The sequence below is a fragment of the Citrus sinensis genome, chromosome 9 (assembly GCF_022201045.2).
Source record: "Citrus sinensis cultivar Valencia sweet orange chromosome 9, DVS_A1.0, whole genome shotgun sequence".
NCBI lineage: Eukaryota > Viridiplantae > Streptophyta > Magnoliopsida > Sapindales > Rutaceae > Citrus > Citrus sinensis.
The window spans coordinates 24,790,342-24,806,389 of record NC_068564.1 but is presented as its reverse complement, the minus strand read 5'-3'; the positions used below and the strand labels follow the sequence as shown (position 1 = coordinate 24,806,389).

Here is a 16,048-nt window from a genome sequence, read left to right as displayed (position 1 = left end):
AGGTTTCTTCAATCACAGGATATTTACACATTTGAGATACCTAAAACAAGTCTTACCCTCATGCGGAGGGTAAGACTTGTTTGGTTCCTTATCTGCCAGCATCATGAAATAGGAAAGAGGGTTCAGAACAATTAACTAAAATCCTACACCATGACTAACAAGACTAGAATTTTAGGAAACCAGGGAAATTCATGTTTCTTCTCTTTATACAAAGCAATTACTGGGGCTATTTAAAGTTCAACTTCACCTAACATTTGAGAACAGTCAAACTTTTTTTTTTTTTTTTTTTAACAGTGAGGGGATGGGCAAAACACTTTATTTTTATTTTTTTGTAAATAGACAGTTGGGGGAACAAGTTTAGTTCAATTGTCTCAAGACAACTATTTGGTTACTAAATTTAATTGATTATGGCTCTTCAAACTTTGAATTAGCTTAATCTAGTGATTTATCAGAGGACTTTTGGTTTCTGGTTTTAAGCTAAGATGGTCTCAAGTTCTCAAGTTCTGGAAGCAGAACATGGAGGCACCCAAATAGGATGATCTATATAGTCCAATATGCCCCTTTAAAAAACATTCTTTAGTCTAAAAGTTTGTAATTGGTGATCGGTAATGAGTATCTAGAAAATGTGCTTTGCCCCATCAGCGATCTTATGTTTCTGCTTCAATTGACGGATATCTCACAAAGAACATTGTAGGCTGCAAAAATCGAGGAAAAGCTCGACACTGGTCGTGAGTTTACTCGGAAAACATTGTCTACGCAAACAACGAATTTTAGTAATCCTCGGTGGCAGGCTGAAGAAAATCAAAATGGCAACAACTTTATGACTTGAATGTACCCTGATTCTCTCAAATTCGACAGTCCTGCTTTATCTTAGTTCTCATAGTCCCTCTTATTTACAGAATCTCTATAAACATTAGGATACTTCCGATTTAGATGCAAAACATATACCACATCGTTGGATCCTCGCCATTTCTCATTCAATCATTTACCTGAATGGTTTGAATAAATCACATATTCTAATGTACTTTTTAGGTTTTAGACAAATGTAGGTAAGGCACGTAACTAATAGATTCTCTATCGAGCCTCCAACTCTGAGATCCTAAGTGTACTAATTGAAGATGATTCAGGCATACATGATGAAGAATCTGGTCCGATTGATTTCCTGTCCGCCAAGTAACCAGGCTGCTTGGGCTGAGGCAACACAATCTCACTTCCCAACATCAAAATCACTGAGGGCGTACATGGCCTATCCTCGGGATGCTGTCGATGCATCGCATCACTTCAGCGAGATTGCATGTTTCTTGACAACATGCATAGATCAGTCGTGAAGGCATGTCTTCCTTCCACAACTTCCATGCCTAATGCGTATGAAAACCCTTTAGTCATTTATAGTTTTTTAATTTAAACAATGTCAAAAAGTGACATCGTTCTTGAACCTCTTCCGAAGAGTAGTGTGTGATTATGTTTCACTAACATGTCCTATAAGGTTAAGCTGTGGTCTGAACGATAAAACCCTCTATATATTTTTTTTTCACCTTACTATCTCCAGCAATAAAATGCCAAAATTGGAGACATCGGATTCTACTGAGAATAGCTCATCACTAGCATATTTCGGTGCCATATAACCACTTCAGTGGATTAGAAAACATTAGTTTTCACGAACCAGTGCAATTGAATCGTAAATATGACAAAACAATAAATACCTACTATGTTCCAACCACTCTTGTCTGTACTTCCTTCTGTCTCGTCTCCACCGAAAGGTCTAGCCAAGCCAAAATCTGAAATTTTTGGGTTCATATCATTATCAAGTAGCACATTACTTGCTTTGAGATCTCGATGTGTAATCCTCAATCTAAAATCTTGATGAAGATAGAGAAGAACCCTAGCAGTCCTGCAAATAATGTGGAAATGCTTGGACCAATCCAATAACGTACGTCTTGTTTGATCTAGAAAGTACCATACTGAGGTTAGTACTACTCCGAGCCCAAATTTTCATATATTAAAAAAAAAAAAAGAAACTGTGCTAAATTACAAGAATCGCCTATAATCAAGGCAAAAGCTAACTGAAAATTGTAAGGTTAGAGATGTCCAGACCGAAAATGAAAGAGTTGAGGCATATTCTCCTCTCCTTGAATGCAGCAGCCAAGAAGCTTTACAAGATTTCGGTGCTGTTATTTTGAAAATAGTATAACTTCATTCTTCAACTCCTTCAATCCTTGCTCAGAAATCTTTGAAAGCCTTTTCACAGAAATTTCCTGTTCTCCACTAGTGTGCTCTGAAAAAATATATGAGAAATTAGTTACTGAGTAAAATTTGTAAACTGTTCTTGGAATCATTTCACTAGCAAGTTTCAAGTTTTCCCAGTATACAGGTCTGAAGCCACCTTCTCCAAGCTTGTTGTTGATTGAAAAGTTATCCGTGGCATTAGAAATTGCAGCTAACTCAAACAGTGGCAACTCCAGGTCTTCATTCTGGTCTTCATTTCCCTGATCAGTTCTACTGTTGTTTCCTGTTTTGTCCAAAATGATGGACAATATAAACTGAAAGCAACACATGCAGTATGGATATTGGACTACATTAAACTATTAAATTTCAATTTCTTGCTCTGTGAGAAGTTTCTTTATCTGGAAAATAGTATTGAAACTATTTAATTCATCCAATATGTATTTTCCTTTCAATATGCAAGTGATAGCAAATGCAGAACCATTAGTAAAAAGGAAGTATGTATTAATAAAATACTAAATGAATATAACTAAACCTGATGTTCATACAAGAAAAATTCGCAAGCTCAATTAGCTTACACCCAGTCTAATTGATATGCACTCTTGATTTTACATCATGAGACAACTATATAGTTCTTGTCGCCTATAAAAGACTATTGACTTGGTGAAGAATTTTATTGAAGACTTGGTAGTGAAAAATAAAACTCTCATAAAAACTGATTGAAAGAAACTGCAGGCGTATAATTACAGAAAAAGGGCTATGAATTTGTGACGGTAGATTACCTACAATGTTTCTCCTGCTTTTGTGAATCAAACAGCCAGTTATAAGCACCATGGCCAACAAGACTGCCCTCTTGTTTATAATTAACAATCCAGAAGAGTCATTGATGGGGTTGAGTCGGTTTGCTACCCAAACAACAGTTTTAACTGGGATATTTTTGTACCAAATTCCTACGTAACAATTCTTGGAACTACCAGGACTGAAGAAACCAAGCTCAAAGCTTCCATTTTTTGAAACTAAGGTCCTGCCATCACTGAGAGACTTAGATGAAGTAATGGTGTTGGAAGCAAAAGAGGATTCAGACAAGAAAAAAAGTAGCTTACGACAGAGGAACAAAGATTAAAGTACATCCATTAGTGTAAAGGCTTATAGCTGTCTAACAAATTACATAGATATATGCACTGTGGCTAATGATACATCTTGGACCTGAAGTTCCATGTTTCAGGACTCATGTAACCATGTTCCCTTACAAGAATGCAGCTATTTAATTTTGTAAAGTGATGGAACCTCGAACAACAGTGACTGATTGCTGAAAATTCAATATCTCTATAAATAAGTGAAGATAAACCATTAACCCAGTCCAATGTCCTATGTACTGGGATGATAAAATCATTGAAGCCAATAATAAGTGTTCTTGGATTTAAAAGGTCAGTCCAGCTGTGTGACACTGCAATTCAACTGCTTAGACTTACAAATTGGCTGAGATTGAAATATCTTTGAGATGATTGGTAGAATTGAGCTGGATTTGATCTTCCATTTTGTCATTTGTAGTAAAGCAATCATGTGTTGTTAAGAAATAAATTCAAACCTAGAACATAAAATCAAAGAGAATTTGTTGGAAAGTTTCGCTGATAGATTTCACTCACCAAGTCTTCTTCAATTGCAGGACTTTTACACATGAACGTTGTCCTAATGTAGAGGGTAAGACTTTTTTGTTCCTTACCTGCCAGTGTCATAAAAAGATACTGAGTTTAGAACAATAAACTCTTAATCCTACACCAATAACTAATCTTGTGCCACTTGCAGAGATTTGGTATCCAGAAAATTCAGCAATCTTGAAGTCAATTCCATCACAGGGCCCTTTGAAGATTTAGATATTTGAAATTTCTAGATGCTACCAGATGTGACCATCAATTTCACAAGAACTTTCCTATGATAAAGTTTGTCAAATTTTAATTTTTCTTCAACCTGTCATCGAGGTTTGCTAAAATCATTTTTGCATAGACATTGTAATTCCAATAAAACTCACCTCCGGCTCCAGTGTCAAGCTTTTCCCAGACTTTTCCAGACAGCAATGGTCTCTGTGAGATATCTGTGAACTGAAACAGAAGCATAAGATTGCTGATAAGGCCAAAAAGGTACGAATTTTTTAGGCAAGGGACAGATTTTAAGGAGCATATTGCACAGTATAGATAGATCAAATCATCTAATTTGGAAGCCCACATGTTCTGCTTCCACCACTGGAGACTATCCAGGCTTGAACCCAGAAACCAAAATTCCTCGGATCAACAACTAGCCTAAGCTAATTCAAATTTTGGAGAGCCATAATCGATTAAATTTAGTAGCCACACAGTAAAGTCTTGAGACAATTGAACAAAACTTGTTCGCTAAATCTCTCAATTGAATCGCAATCATACCAAATTTACGAAACCTTTTGTAACTTTTGCTAAGTTCTCAAACCAAATTCATATCTTCATTTTCAGTATGTACCAATAATGAACAATTAAATAAAAGAACAAAATTATAAAATGCAAATGGTTCTCTATATTTCTCATTTCCTTCGGTATAACAAATTTCATTACACAAATAATCTTGAAACATCATAATAAAATGACCCAAAAAAAAAAAAGGAAAGGCGAATTACAAAATATCAATGAGAATCTCTGAATTCTTGTTCAAGAGCATCTTCAACCAAAAACCTTGAAGCCTCCATCAACTCAGGGCTCAATCTAAACATCAAAACACAAAACTCCATCTGATTAAGAGCACCATCGCAATCGAAGTCACCTTCTTTCAACATACACTTGAGATCATCATCACTCAAGTCTTGCAAGCCCAGCAAGGCCGAGTTTTTCTTCAAACTCTCAAAGGTGATGACCCCTTTATCAGCATCCATCAAAAGATTAAACCCATTGCAAAGCTCTCCTATGAGACCATCCCCACCAAGCTTGTTGGCCATCAGAGGCAAGCAATCTTCGAAGTTTCGTGAAGCAGCAGCCATCTTTATTTGCAGACAAAGAAGGAAAAAAAAAAGCTTTGATTTTTATATCAGAGAAATGAAGAATTTTAATTTTTGTGAGATGGGTATGAGTGAACGTGAGAGATGAGGGTGTGTATTTATAAGTGAAAGGGATATGGGTCTTCCAAGAAAGAGGGCCATGGGAGACAACTCAGCTACAGGTAATGACGAGAAGGACGGTTGGTCCATTTGCTGGGGACAGCAGCCATGGGTTTCTGGGAAGGTGGTGAGGGGTATAATGGTCATTTAATATGACGGCCAGAGAGGTTCTACTTTAATTCAAGACATTTTGGAAGGTAGGGGGGAATCGATAAGGAACCTTACGAAGGGCATTATTGTTATTTTCTGGTGAGAACAAAGAAATGAGACGGCGGTGGGGATGACTCGTCTGGGTGAGGTAAGCAGTGAGCCTGCTTAGTAGGGTACGTCAAGGGGCAGAATGGTCAATGAGAGTTCACCATACGCGTTTAGTTCTATTGAGTTATTTTTCTGCCTTTTTCTTTATCCCAATTTCTTTTCTTAATATAGTTATCGTTAACTTTCTAAGTACAAAAAGTGGTTATCGCAAAATGGCCAATTTTAATCGATAATAGATATGGATATACATGTCACGTTGAAGTATTACAAATTAAAAAATTATAAATTAAATTACTATAAAATCAAGATTATAGCAAGTTTTTTTTTTTTATATATATAATGAAGTTATCACCTTATTGATGTCATAATTAGTCATTGTTTCGGTCTGTTATGAGAAGAATATTTAAGTTGTTTGTCTTTTATACAAATTCTTGAAATAAAAAATTAAAATTGAGTCTTAATTAATAATTTAATTAAATGAATAATTAGAATAAAATTTTATTTTACATATTAAAAATATGCAATCTCAAACAATCGAAATGGGATGCCCTTCCTATTTGATTACAAAAGCTTATTCCCCACTTATTTATTTGCATTTTACAAAATTTAAGGATGGCAAAAATCCCCACGGGGACGGGTACCCTCGGGGATTTTTCCCATTCGGGGAGGGTATGAGGATAATTTCATATCCAATTTTTTATTCGGGGAAAGGACGGAAAAATATTTTTACCCAATTTTTTATTCGGGGAGGGGACGGGGATGAGGTGGAATTCCCATCCCCTACCCATTTCCCCATTTTAATTTTTAATTTTATTTTAATTTTTTAAAATTACTAGTAAATAAATAATAAAATTTAAATTATAAAATTATAAATATTGGTAAAAATAAAAAATATCAAAATATTTATATTATTAAACTTTTAGGCCTAATTAACTAATTAAAATCCTAAATTTTTATTTAGGACTTTAAAAAAACCGAGTAGATTCTATGAGCCCAATTTTTTTTTAATTTTAATATTCTTTAAATATTTTAAACTTAAATATATTTTTTATTTATTTTTAGATGTTATAATTGCCCACAACGAATCACAATTTTAATATCTAATTTAATCTAATCTAATATTTACTCTTGATTTGCTCCGATTTAACTATTGTGTTGTAAAAGGAATAGTCCACATTTATAAAATGCCCACACCACCATTGAAAAAGTTAATTTTGAATTTAAATTCGATTTTATTTGTAACAATTTTGTATTAGACTATTAATTTGTTCATGATAGTTTGTAAAAGAAGTTTGTATCCCTTGCATGCTGCGTTACTTACTAATTTAATGTATGTGACTTTTGTAATGGATATTAATGTAAGATATATTTCGAACTTTACTTTTATTTGAATTTTTTATTTTAATATGATTAACTCAAAATCGAAAACAAAAAAAATGTATTAGTTATTCGGGGATCGGGGACCTTCAGGGATCCCCTGTTATTATTCAGGGAGGGAATGAGGATTCTCTCAAGTAATTCTGACGGGGACGGAGAGGGGACAGGGACATACGCAAAATATCGGAGATGAATACAGAGAAATTGGTCCCCTCCCCTCCCCTCCCCTCCCCATTGCCATCCCTAACAAAATTACTCCGTACTAAGTATCGATCGACCAAGAAGCTTTGAATGGGTCAGAGCTGACGTTTTCCAAAAGCCATAAAGTTTTTTTTAATTCATTCTCTCGTTACTTTGAAGTTTGTCTGTTTTTGGGGGCAAATTCATTTGTTTTGGGAGGGAGATTTCGTGGGGGGGGTATAATTGTCATTTACAGGAAGAAAGATGGTGGGAATTCTTCTTTAGGTGACTTTACTTCGGCAGGAAGCTCTCTTACATGAATTTCCCATGGCTTTCTTAGCGTAAAATTTTCTTGATTCTTCTTTTTTCATATCATACCATGTATTGTACGTATAATAGCTTTGAAATTAAAGTGATTTGGTAAGGAATTCCTTAAACATTATAATAATAATAATAAAAGATAGTCCATGATAAATTCTTCAAAAGACTACACTCATAGACCAATTTAAGCCAAGTCCCATTAGAGGTATTCAACTAATGTCAATAAAAAAATTAATTAAGTACGAGATAAAATTAATACATGTTAAAAGATTTGATTGTATTGTACAGGACAAAACCATCCTCTCAAATCAAACCCAAAGTTCGTGCAGCCTGCCGGCATGACTTAACCCAAGTTGATTATACAGGTCCCCAGCCAAGAGTAAGGTCAAAATTGACAATCTGTAATGGGCCCTTAAGTAGCCCCAACAAGAAGACGAATGCCAATGGGTCTGCGACTTTTGGCTACTACTACTCTCTTGCTCTTGGACGTTTCAATATTTTCTAACAGGGGTGATAATGTTTTTTTCTTCGAAGGGGAATGAATGAAAATTCCATTAAATCAATGAAGCGAATATGGGCATAAGGGTATGAACCCGTCCATGCAACATTTTCGTATTTCTCTAAAGTTAGTTTAACTAGAGAATGAGCAATTGAATTACAAGATCTAAACATTACAAGATCTAAACATATACGGGACTTCAATCTGATTAAAAGCTTTCATGAAGTTCTAAATTTCTAAAACAACCCAGTAGTCATCTCTTTCATGCTGCCCTGCCAAATATGATAATTTTATTAATTAGACTAATTCTGACAACTTAATTTTCTTAATGAAAGGTTTACTTCTTAGTTAAAAAAAAAGTGAGATAAAAAACATATACAATTCAAATGATGCAATGCAACAGAATTAACTGTCAACATATTTGTTTTAGTAAGTCTGAATCTCGCTCAAAGCATCAAAGAAGCACCAAACAAACTATATAGAATGCAGTAAACATTTGGAAGATGCAACTGGTTGAAATTCAGTGGCTATGTTTATTAACAGAAAGCAGTAAAGCAAAGCTTGAATTGCTATTGCATCATCCATATCCATACTCACTGGCATGTGGTCAGTGGATTATATCTGAAATGCCCTCTAGTAGATCATGAATGGCGGCTGACTAGAAACTTGCAACTTCAGGGTTCAATCGGTAATAGGCTGGGATCTCCTCAGAAGAAATGATGCTTTTGAAAGTGCAGAGTCGATAGCAAATGCTGCAGAGTGAAGAATCATCGAAAAGGGAAAAAAAATAAAGGAAAATAGGGAACCAGTTTAGGGATGTAACGAAGAATGGGAGAAAAACTGTCTACATGCAGTTGTTGTTTCTCACCTTGATGCTTGTGGAATGTAGAACGAAGAGTGTCTGTTCCAGAAATTACAGTCACTTTTTCACTTCTCTCATGAATAAAATGAACCAATCAACTGAAGAGTCAAAAGAACCTTATCAACAAACCTTACTATGTATGAAGTATATATATGATAACTGGAAGGTTGAAATTTGACTGAACAGCTAAATAAACCAAGAAGAATCAGCAGTTAAGTTCAGAAAGAAGAAAAGAAAAAGCCATTTTCAAGAATGCTTACATCAACTGCCACTAGGCCTAAAGTCTCCAATTATAAGAGCCTTTCGGCAGAGGGTGGATTCAAATAGTCACACTCGCTTCCCACTGGAAATCATAAAAGAACCGCAATAAGGAACATTCATTAAAAAATGAAAGAAGCAATTCAAAATACTATGCAGGGACATTGCTGCTGATGATCCACACATGGGGCAATAATCTTGTCAGAGAAAAATAGATTAGCATTGCAAACCAACCACTATGATATCAGCAGATTTAAGTAGTGAGAATCTTTACATGTAAAGAAGCAATTACATTTTATTTTCGATTTGGGGACTGGATGTTACTTCTCTGAGCTTTTGATTAGCCTGAAAAATAGTAAAAACATTCGATAGATTAAATTGCAGGCATTGATAAGTAAAGAGTAATACAGTAAGCATGATTAAACACAAGATGATGCAAGTAAAATAATAAAACAAACATATTAAAATTACTTTTCATAATCAGTACCAGACAAGCTGGGTCTGTGTCGCTGAAAGAAAGCAACCATGTATTTTTCCTATTATCTAATACATAAACCAAAATCTCAGTTTTGTACTTTACCCACAAATTGAGTTTTTCTATCATCTTCTAGCGAACAACCATGCTCTCTGTGAAGTAAACAAAATGGAAAGAAAAAAGATCAGTCAATTTCAGATATAGTTCTACAATCAGCCTAATGGAAAAAAGAAATGAAACAACAAAGTACTACTAAGGAGCTTCCTTCATTTTCTACAACAATGTGAATGCATTCTTAACAGTTCAATCATTTACGACTTGTCAAATTCATCTGATAAGTTAAAATGAAAATAAAAGTAGCGTTAGGCCAGAGAGTAATTATGAAAGGCTGAAAAAAGATTAAATTTTACAAAATTAGAATGGGTGATGTGATTCACACTGTAATTATCAAAATCTGAATAATGGTTTAGGAGTTAGAATTTGACAGACCCATGAATGATGGAGCATAGGGTAGAATGAGTCAATCTCTGCAACTGCTAACTTTCTTCATTTTGTAAATCAGATAAATTTCATCCTTCTTCATGCTCATTGTAGATGAATTTGTCATCTATCTTAACACATGGGATGTGGGCTATCTTGGTCCATTCTAGGCCTTTATCCCTTTTGGACTGCTTTTTCAACAAAGGACATCCATCAATATATAACTGCAAAAGTGAGGATGGCAAGCCAACCTCTGGAAACGATGTGAGCTTCGGGCAATTTCTAATCCGCAAAAGATCAAGTGATGTCAAGTTCCGAAAACCCTTGGAAGACAGGTGCTTCAATTCTGGGAATTTTGCAATGGCGAGCTTAGTAAGAGAAGTAGGCAACATCATACCCAGCTCCTCCTGTGGAAAAGACACTGCATCCAGGCATCCGCCAATAGAGAGATTTCTCAGAGCAGTGAGTTTGTGTAGTCCCCACTCAATCAATGGCTTATACAAGTTGAAATCCTCAATTGTAAGTGTTGTTAGGGAAGTGGGAAAACCTTCTAGGAAAGGACATGATTCTTCGACACTGACAAATTTCTAATTCTTGAAGAGAGCTGAGGTTGTGCATGCGGTCAGGTAAGGCAACAAGATTCTCACATTTGCCAATTGAAATTCTAGATAGGGTGTTGGGAAGCCCTCCTTTGGGAAAGGAAGTGAAGCTTGAACAATCCCATATGTAAATCTGATGAAGACACTCAAGATTTATTGGGCTCTCAGGCATGGATTTACGAATTTCAAATTTCCAAGTCATATTCTCTCCAAGAGACCTCCCTGCAATTGAGACTAGCTTTGGACAATATCGAATTTTGACCAGTGGATGATAAGCATGTGAGAGACGGACCATAGGAGACATACAAGTACTTGATAATTGATGTGCTGGTGCTGTTAATGTGCCCTCTATCATCCAACAAATGCTTCAATTTCTCACATTTTCTTATCTGAAGCTTTTTCAGAGGCAAAAGTAACTGGCCTTTTACAACAAATTTTAGAGAATTACAACCTTCAATTAGCAGACATTCAAGACAAACATTGTTGTGCTTCATTCCCTCAGGCAAGAACTTTAGAGCACTGCAATTTTTTATCTCCAGTTCACCCAAAATTGGAAGAAAACAAACTTCTTGAAATGAAACAAGCCTTTGACAATTTTCAATGCATAACTTTTTCGGAGAGGTGAGACCATGCAGTCTTATAGGAGTCTTCTCCAGCCAAATCTCATTTTGCCACAAGTATATAAGCTCTTCACAACGAACAACTTTTAGATATTCTACCTTCTGAAAACTCTCTGTTGATCAATCTCCAGAATCTGAAATATTTGAGAGAGTCACAGAATTTAAAGATTTGGAGTGAGTTAGACTACCACAGACTAGGCCTTTGCATCCATCTATTGACAAGTCAGAGAGTACTGGAAGGCTTGCAAAAGAAACCTCAAATTGTGCACATTCACTAATCACAAGTTTCTTCAATGAAGGAAGGTGATCAGGTAATCTTCCAGACAGTTTAGGACATTTCACAATGGAAAGCTCACGGAGAAGCGGGAAACTTTCCACATACTCATTTTTTCCAATGGTATCCCAGAGCTCCCATTCTTGCAAATCCCTAAAACAAAGAGTTTCCAAAGATTGAAAAGGCTTTGAACAACCATCTCCGTAAATCTCAGAACCTATGATTTTCAGTTCAGTCATCTCCCTAATGGTGAGGGCTTTAAGTGAGCACAATAGCCCAAGTGAAGGCAAGGATCTGCAATTTGTACAACTTTCCAAAGTTATCATCACAATGTTTGAGAATGATGGATCCCCAACCCAAGATGGGAATCTTGTGCCACCATAACATTTGATTGTCAGCTCTTTCAGGCTTGTGTGAGACTTCAGCATGCCGAGTACACTTTGTGAGTAAGCTCTAAATGGATACCTACATTCTAGCACCAAGCATTCTAAGTCATTCTTATCACTTAATATGGCTTTCGTTGGATCTTGCAAATCAGTTGCATTCTCTAATCCTGAAATGCAAAGCTTTCCACAAAGAGACTTTCAATTCTTCAAAGCTTCCAAATCAGATCCAGAACCTTCACTAACAATAAAATTAGACAACGTTTGAAGACATTTCCATTCTTCCATTCCCAACGGCATCTCTTTTATTAGATGTACATCTGTAATATCAAGATGACGTAAATTGATCAAATTCATCACCTTTGAAGGCCACTTCATCAGATAAAAACAGCGTCTCAATAATAAAGTTTGTAGGTTGATCAATGAACATGTTGATTCAGGCAAACTGCTTATTGCAGTATTAGACATGTCAAGGTATCTCAGATGCATCAAACGCCCAATTGAATTGGGTAGTTCGATGATATGGTAACTTTTTAAAGACAGCACCCTTAACTTTTTGAACTTAGGCAACAGATCAGAAAGGAACATGTTAGATATGAAACGAGCACAAGTATGATCACCCTTGAGCATTGGCAAGAATGTTCTTAGACACTCAACTTCAGGGAAGATTTCATACTTATGGAAGTCATCACTATAACCACAAACATAAGAAGAATGTCGAGCCCTTCTGAATCTTTCTGGTTGTTTGTTGGCCTTCAATTCATCCTCCAACCGAAAATTTGTTTCACCAGAGACCCATTGAGCCAAATCATTGACAAGATCATGCATTAAAAATTTAGAACTGTTATTACATGATTTCTGAAAAATTGATCTTGACAATAGATCCCGAAAATACTTGTGGCCCAAATCTTCCATTTGCTTATTATCTTCTGATTGTTGAATAAGGCCGTCTGCCATCCATAAAAGAATAAGTTCCATCTCCTCAAATTCATAACCTTTTGGAAAAATTGCGGAATAAGAAAAGCATCTTTTTAGATGTGAAGGAAGATGGTGGTAGCTCAACCTTAAAACCGGGAGAATGTCACTTTCTTCCGACAAATCCCATATTCTGCTCTTCAGTATGCCTTGCCATTCATCATCTCTCTGTTTACAGCATAGAAGACCACCAAGATTCGCTGCTGCTTGTGGCAAGCCTTTACACTTTTCAACAACTTTCGCATGAATTAATTCCAAATTTTGATGTGCACTGGCATCTCTATTTTCAAATGCATGCTTCTCAAATATAGACCAGCAATCATCATCAGATAGAAGCTCAAGATTATAATAATCAATGGGTCCCAGTGTTAATGCAACATCAACACTTCGAGTTGTCACAATTATCTTACTTCCTGGTGTCCCGGCCATGAAGGGAGACTTCAGAGTTTTCCACAACCCATAGTTCTTGCTCCAAACATTATCTAAGACAATCAAGAATTTCTGTCCAGCTATTGCCTTTTCTAGTTGAATCTGTACTTGATTCAAATCCTTCAGGTTGGAGGGTGAGGAAGTGACTGACTCAAGAATTGCCTTTGTGATTTTCAAGACATCAAAGTCCTCAGAGACACAAACCCATGCTTTTGGGTTAAAACCTTCCACTTCCTTGTCATTGTACACAAGTCGGGCAAGAGTTGTTTTACCAATGCCCCCCATGCTGACAAGGGCTTACACCAAAGTTCAAACCAGTTCACTCATCGCTTAGCACCATTTCTAGTATTTTCGCTTTATCTTCATCTCTTCCATAAATAGCAGCTTCAGATTGCAAACATGTACTGGGTGGTCTTTGCCATGCAGTAGCAGATGACATTCCGGCAATGATTTGCAATCCAAGGTCAACTCTCTGTTTACAGATTTCTTCTAACCTGCAAGTGATGCTTTTTATCTTGTACTTCATTCCAACATTATATTTCACTGCACTTGGACTTAAGTTAACAAGACAATTAGGGATGAGGTTTTCAACCTTGCCAGTGATAGCATGATGTCCCCCCATTAGCTTGCGCGCCAATACCTCAGTAGTAAACTCGTCCAGTACGTCCTCTACATCATAGGCCAAGTCTCAAAGTTCATCCAGCCACATTTTCATAGCCCTCTCTGTCAGTTGCTTCTCCTGTGCATCACTGAGCACAACCTGAATAAATCAAAAACGTCTTTCTCCATTTCTCAAGCTTTGAACGTATCCCATGTTGGCGTGCAAAGTGCATCACCTCACGGGACATCAATCTGTCAAATAACACCTTAAGGAATGCAGTGAGAAAGATTTCACCGATAGCCATGGGTTTTAGTCTATAATCCAAAGAAAAAATCAGGCTTATCTCCCAAAGAAAATGATAAGACCAAACAATTAACCAAGAGACACCAGTTTTGTTCTAAGCTAGAAAAAAAGAAACTCGGAAGTCAAATGTTTGATGTTGATTCTCATCTACCTCACCAAATGTTACCTAAACAAATTGCATAATTAATTAAGTTTACTCTGAAAGTCTCATCTTCAACACAATTTTCTATGGCTTAAGAGATATACTATTATAAATCTCAAGTCACCCGGAGCATCTATATCAAACATTTGATAAATAAAAATGTCATCATATGTAACTAATGAAAATGTCATCAGAATAAGGAATAAGTTATTATGAAATTCAACCATGCAGACCCTTATATAAGGTAGGGACACGTGGAACAATAAAAGCAACGCCGCTGGACCACAACAGTATCAGTTTCATAAACATTTTCTCCTTCATTTGGTACCAATTTTCTTATCAACCGAACAAAATAAAAAACGCGGAACAGCATGAATTATCATCCATGCAGAGAGTTTGATTAAAATAAAAAATGAATTATATATTTTTCTTTAGCTCTGTTGAATATCAGCAGGAATATTTTATGTATAATTTATGAGTCTCATTGTCCACATCAATTCCTTGCATTTTCCCATATTTTGCATTAATTTATATATAAATTGAGTTGTTCATATATATATATATATATATACGGGAAGAGATGATGCGTGACTGTAGCTTGTTAAGAACCCATTGGGTAGCTTTGAACTTCTCAGCACAACTCCCATCAATGAGCTTGACGCGTATGCAAAGTACGCGACTGGAAGCACCTAATTACTCTTCCATATATTACTAACAAAATATCATTGTTACATGAAAATTGAATCAGAGCTTACCTATATGCAATCCAGGCTGACTCGAACCAACAGAGATATTCTTTGAAGATATGAGTTTGCGCTAATTGAACTATAGTACAGACCTGGAATGGTGGTGAAGTGCCAGGATTAGACGACAAGTCGTAGATCTGTTAACAGCATATCTGATTCTCAAAATGTTATGGGAAAGATTAAACGACAAGCCCAAATCAATTATACCTAGCTGCTGTCTATTGCGAGTTTTTGGAGGAATAATTCATTTGGGCTGAAACTTGTTGGACTTGACAGGCTTAGTCCTTCAGATTGAGGGCCCAAAAGCTATTATGCGTAACTGTAACAGGTCTATATAAAAGATAAAAGAAATATATATATATATATAGAGAAATGTTCCAGTTAAGAATTTTAAAGTACGGAAAAATACAAAAAAATTTTAAAATCGCATAAATTTAAAAGATTAAAACTGTAAGCCTTTAAAGTCATGTGGTTTTAAAGTTTTTCCTAACTTTCCCGTACTTTAAAATCTCTGACCAGAAAACTACTATATATATATATTTTTTTTTTAACACCATTTTTAATGAAAATTTTGACATTTATAAAAATAATTTCTCATGAAACTGCTAATTTTTCAATTTTCTTTCTTTTTTTTTTCACAGCTCATATCCATGGAGTTTTTTTCTCTTCTTTAAAAAGAGATTTCATTAAAAAATTTCCTACAAAACAATCACTTCTAAAAAAATACTTTTACAGATGTTTTTATTTCTATCAAATTAATTTAATAGCTCGGACATAATTGAGGAACAAAATCTCAAATAAGCGATTATGTGAGAATCGACCACAATCCCAACCTATTGTTTACCTCTTTAAGCTTCTTATTAGAGATATAATGAAGAATTGGCAGAGGAGATTATAATATGAATTTCATTTACATGCAAAGTCT

At 35.6% G+C, this 16,048-nt stretch overlaps 3 protein-coding genes across 21 annotated transcripts in view; all 3 read right to left on the bottom strand.

Annotated features, from left to right (window-relative positions):
* The window catches only part of LOC102616779 (G-type lectin S-receptor-like serine/threonine-protein kinase SD1-1), a 135,733-nt gene extending 131,131 nt beyond the window's left edge, over nucleotides 1-4,602 (bottom strand). For 10 of the 11 annotated variants that reach the window (XR_008051702.1, XR_008051703.1, XR_008051700.1 and 7 more), the window contains exons 1-3: nucleotides 4,253-4,602; nucleotides 2,095-3,946; nucleotides 1,708-1,946 (exon numbers count right to left, since the gene is read on the bottom strand). Coding sequence is in view for 1 of the 11 variants with exons in the window: in XM_052433628.1 (XP_052289588.1) it covers nucleotides 1,704-1,797 (94 nt within the window). In the remaining 10 variants the exon portion in view is untranslated. Of the gene's footprint in view, nucleotides 1-1,703; nucleotides 1,947-2,094; nucleotides 3,947-4,252 lie in introns of all 11 variants that reach the window. The other variant, XM_052433628.1, reaches the window with a different exon arrangement.
* Nucleotides 4,603-4,744: 142 nt separating this feature from the next.
* LOC107174215 (calcium-binding protein KRP1) lies at nucleotides 4,745-5,406 on the bottom strand. The gene has a single exon (XM_015529352.3). It carries the CDS (start codon nucleotides 5,222-5,224, stop codon nucleotides 4,874-4,876), a length of 351 nt encoding a protein of 116 aa, XP_015384838.1. The 5' UTR covers nucleotides 5,225-5,406; the 3' UTR covers nucleotides 4,745-4,873.
* A 2,271-nt stretch (nucleotides 5,407-7,677) lies between these two features.
* On the bottom strand, nucleotides 7,678-15,298 carry LOC102616283 (putative disease resistance RPP13-like protein 1). 9 transcript variants are annotated; one of them, XM_006475182.4, is made up of 7 exons: nucleotides 10,061-15,293; nucleotides 9,677-9,723; nucleotides 9,389-9,441; nucleotides 9,099-9,181; nucleotides 8,845-8,936; nucleotides 8,574-8,728; nucleotides 7,678-8,248 (listed from the first exon to the last, which is right to left on the bottom strand). In XM_006475182.4, exon 1 carries the CDS (start codon nucleotides 13,614-13,616, stop codon nucleotides 12,129-12,131), a length of 1,488 nt encoding a protein of 495 aa, XP_006475245.1. In that variant the 5' UTR covers nucleotides 13,617-15,293; the 3' UTR covers nucleotides 7,678-8,248; nucleotides 8,574-8,728; nucleotides 8,845-8,936; nucleotides 9,099-9,181; nucleotides 9,389-9,441; nucleotides 9,677-9,723; nucleotides 10,061-12,128. The 9 variants fall into 9 exon arrangements, 8 of the variants coding, with proteins under 8 accessions (XP_006475245.1, XP_024953145.1, XP_052289607.1 ...); XM_025097377.2 differs by having other exon boundaries at nucleotides 7,678-8,243; XM_052433647.1 differs by lacking the exon at nucleotides 7,678-8,248 and having other exon boundaries at nucleotides 8,342-8,728; nucleotides 10,061-14,080; nucleotides 15,133-15,298.
* Nucleotides 15,299-16,048: the final 750 nt, after the last annotated feature.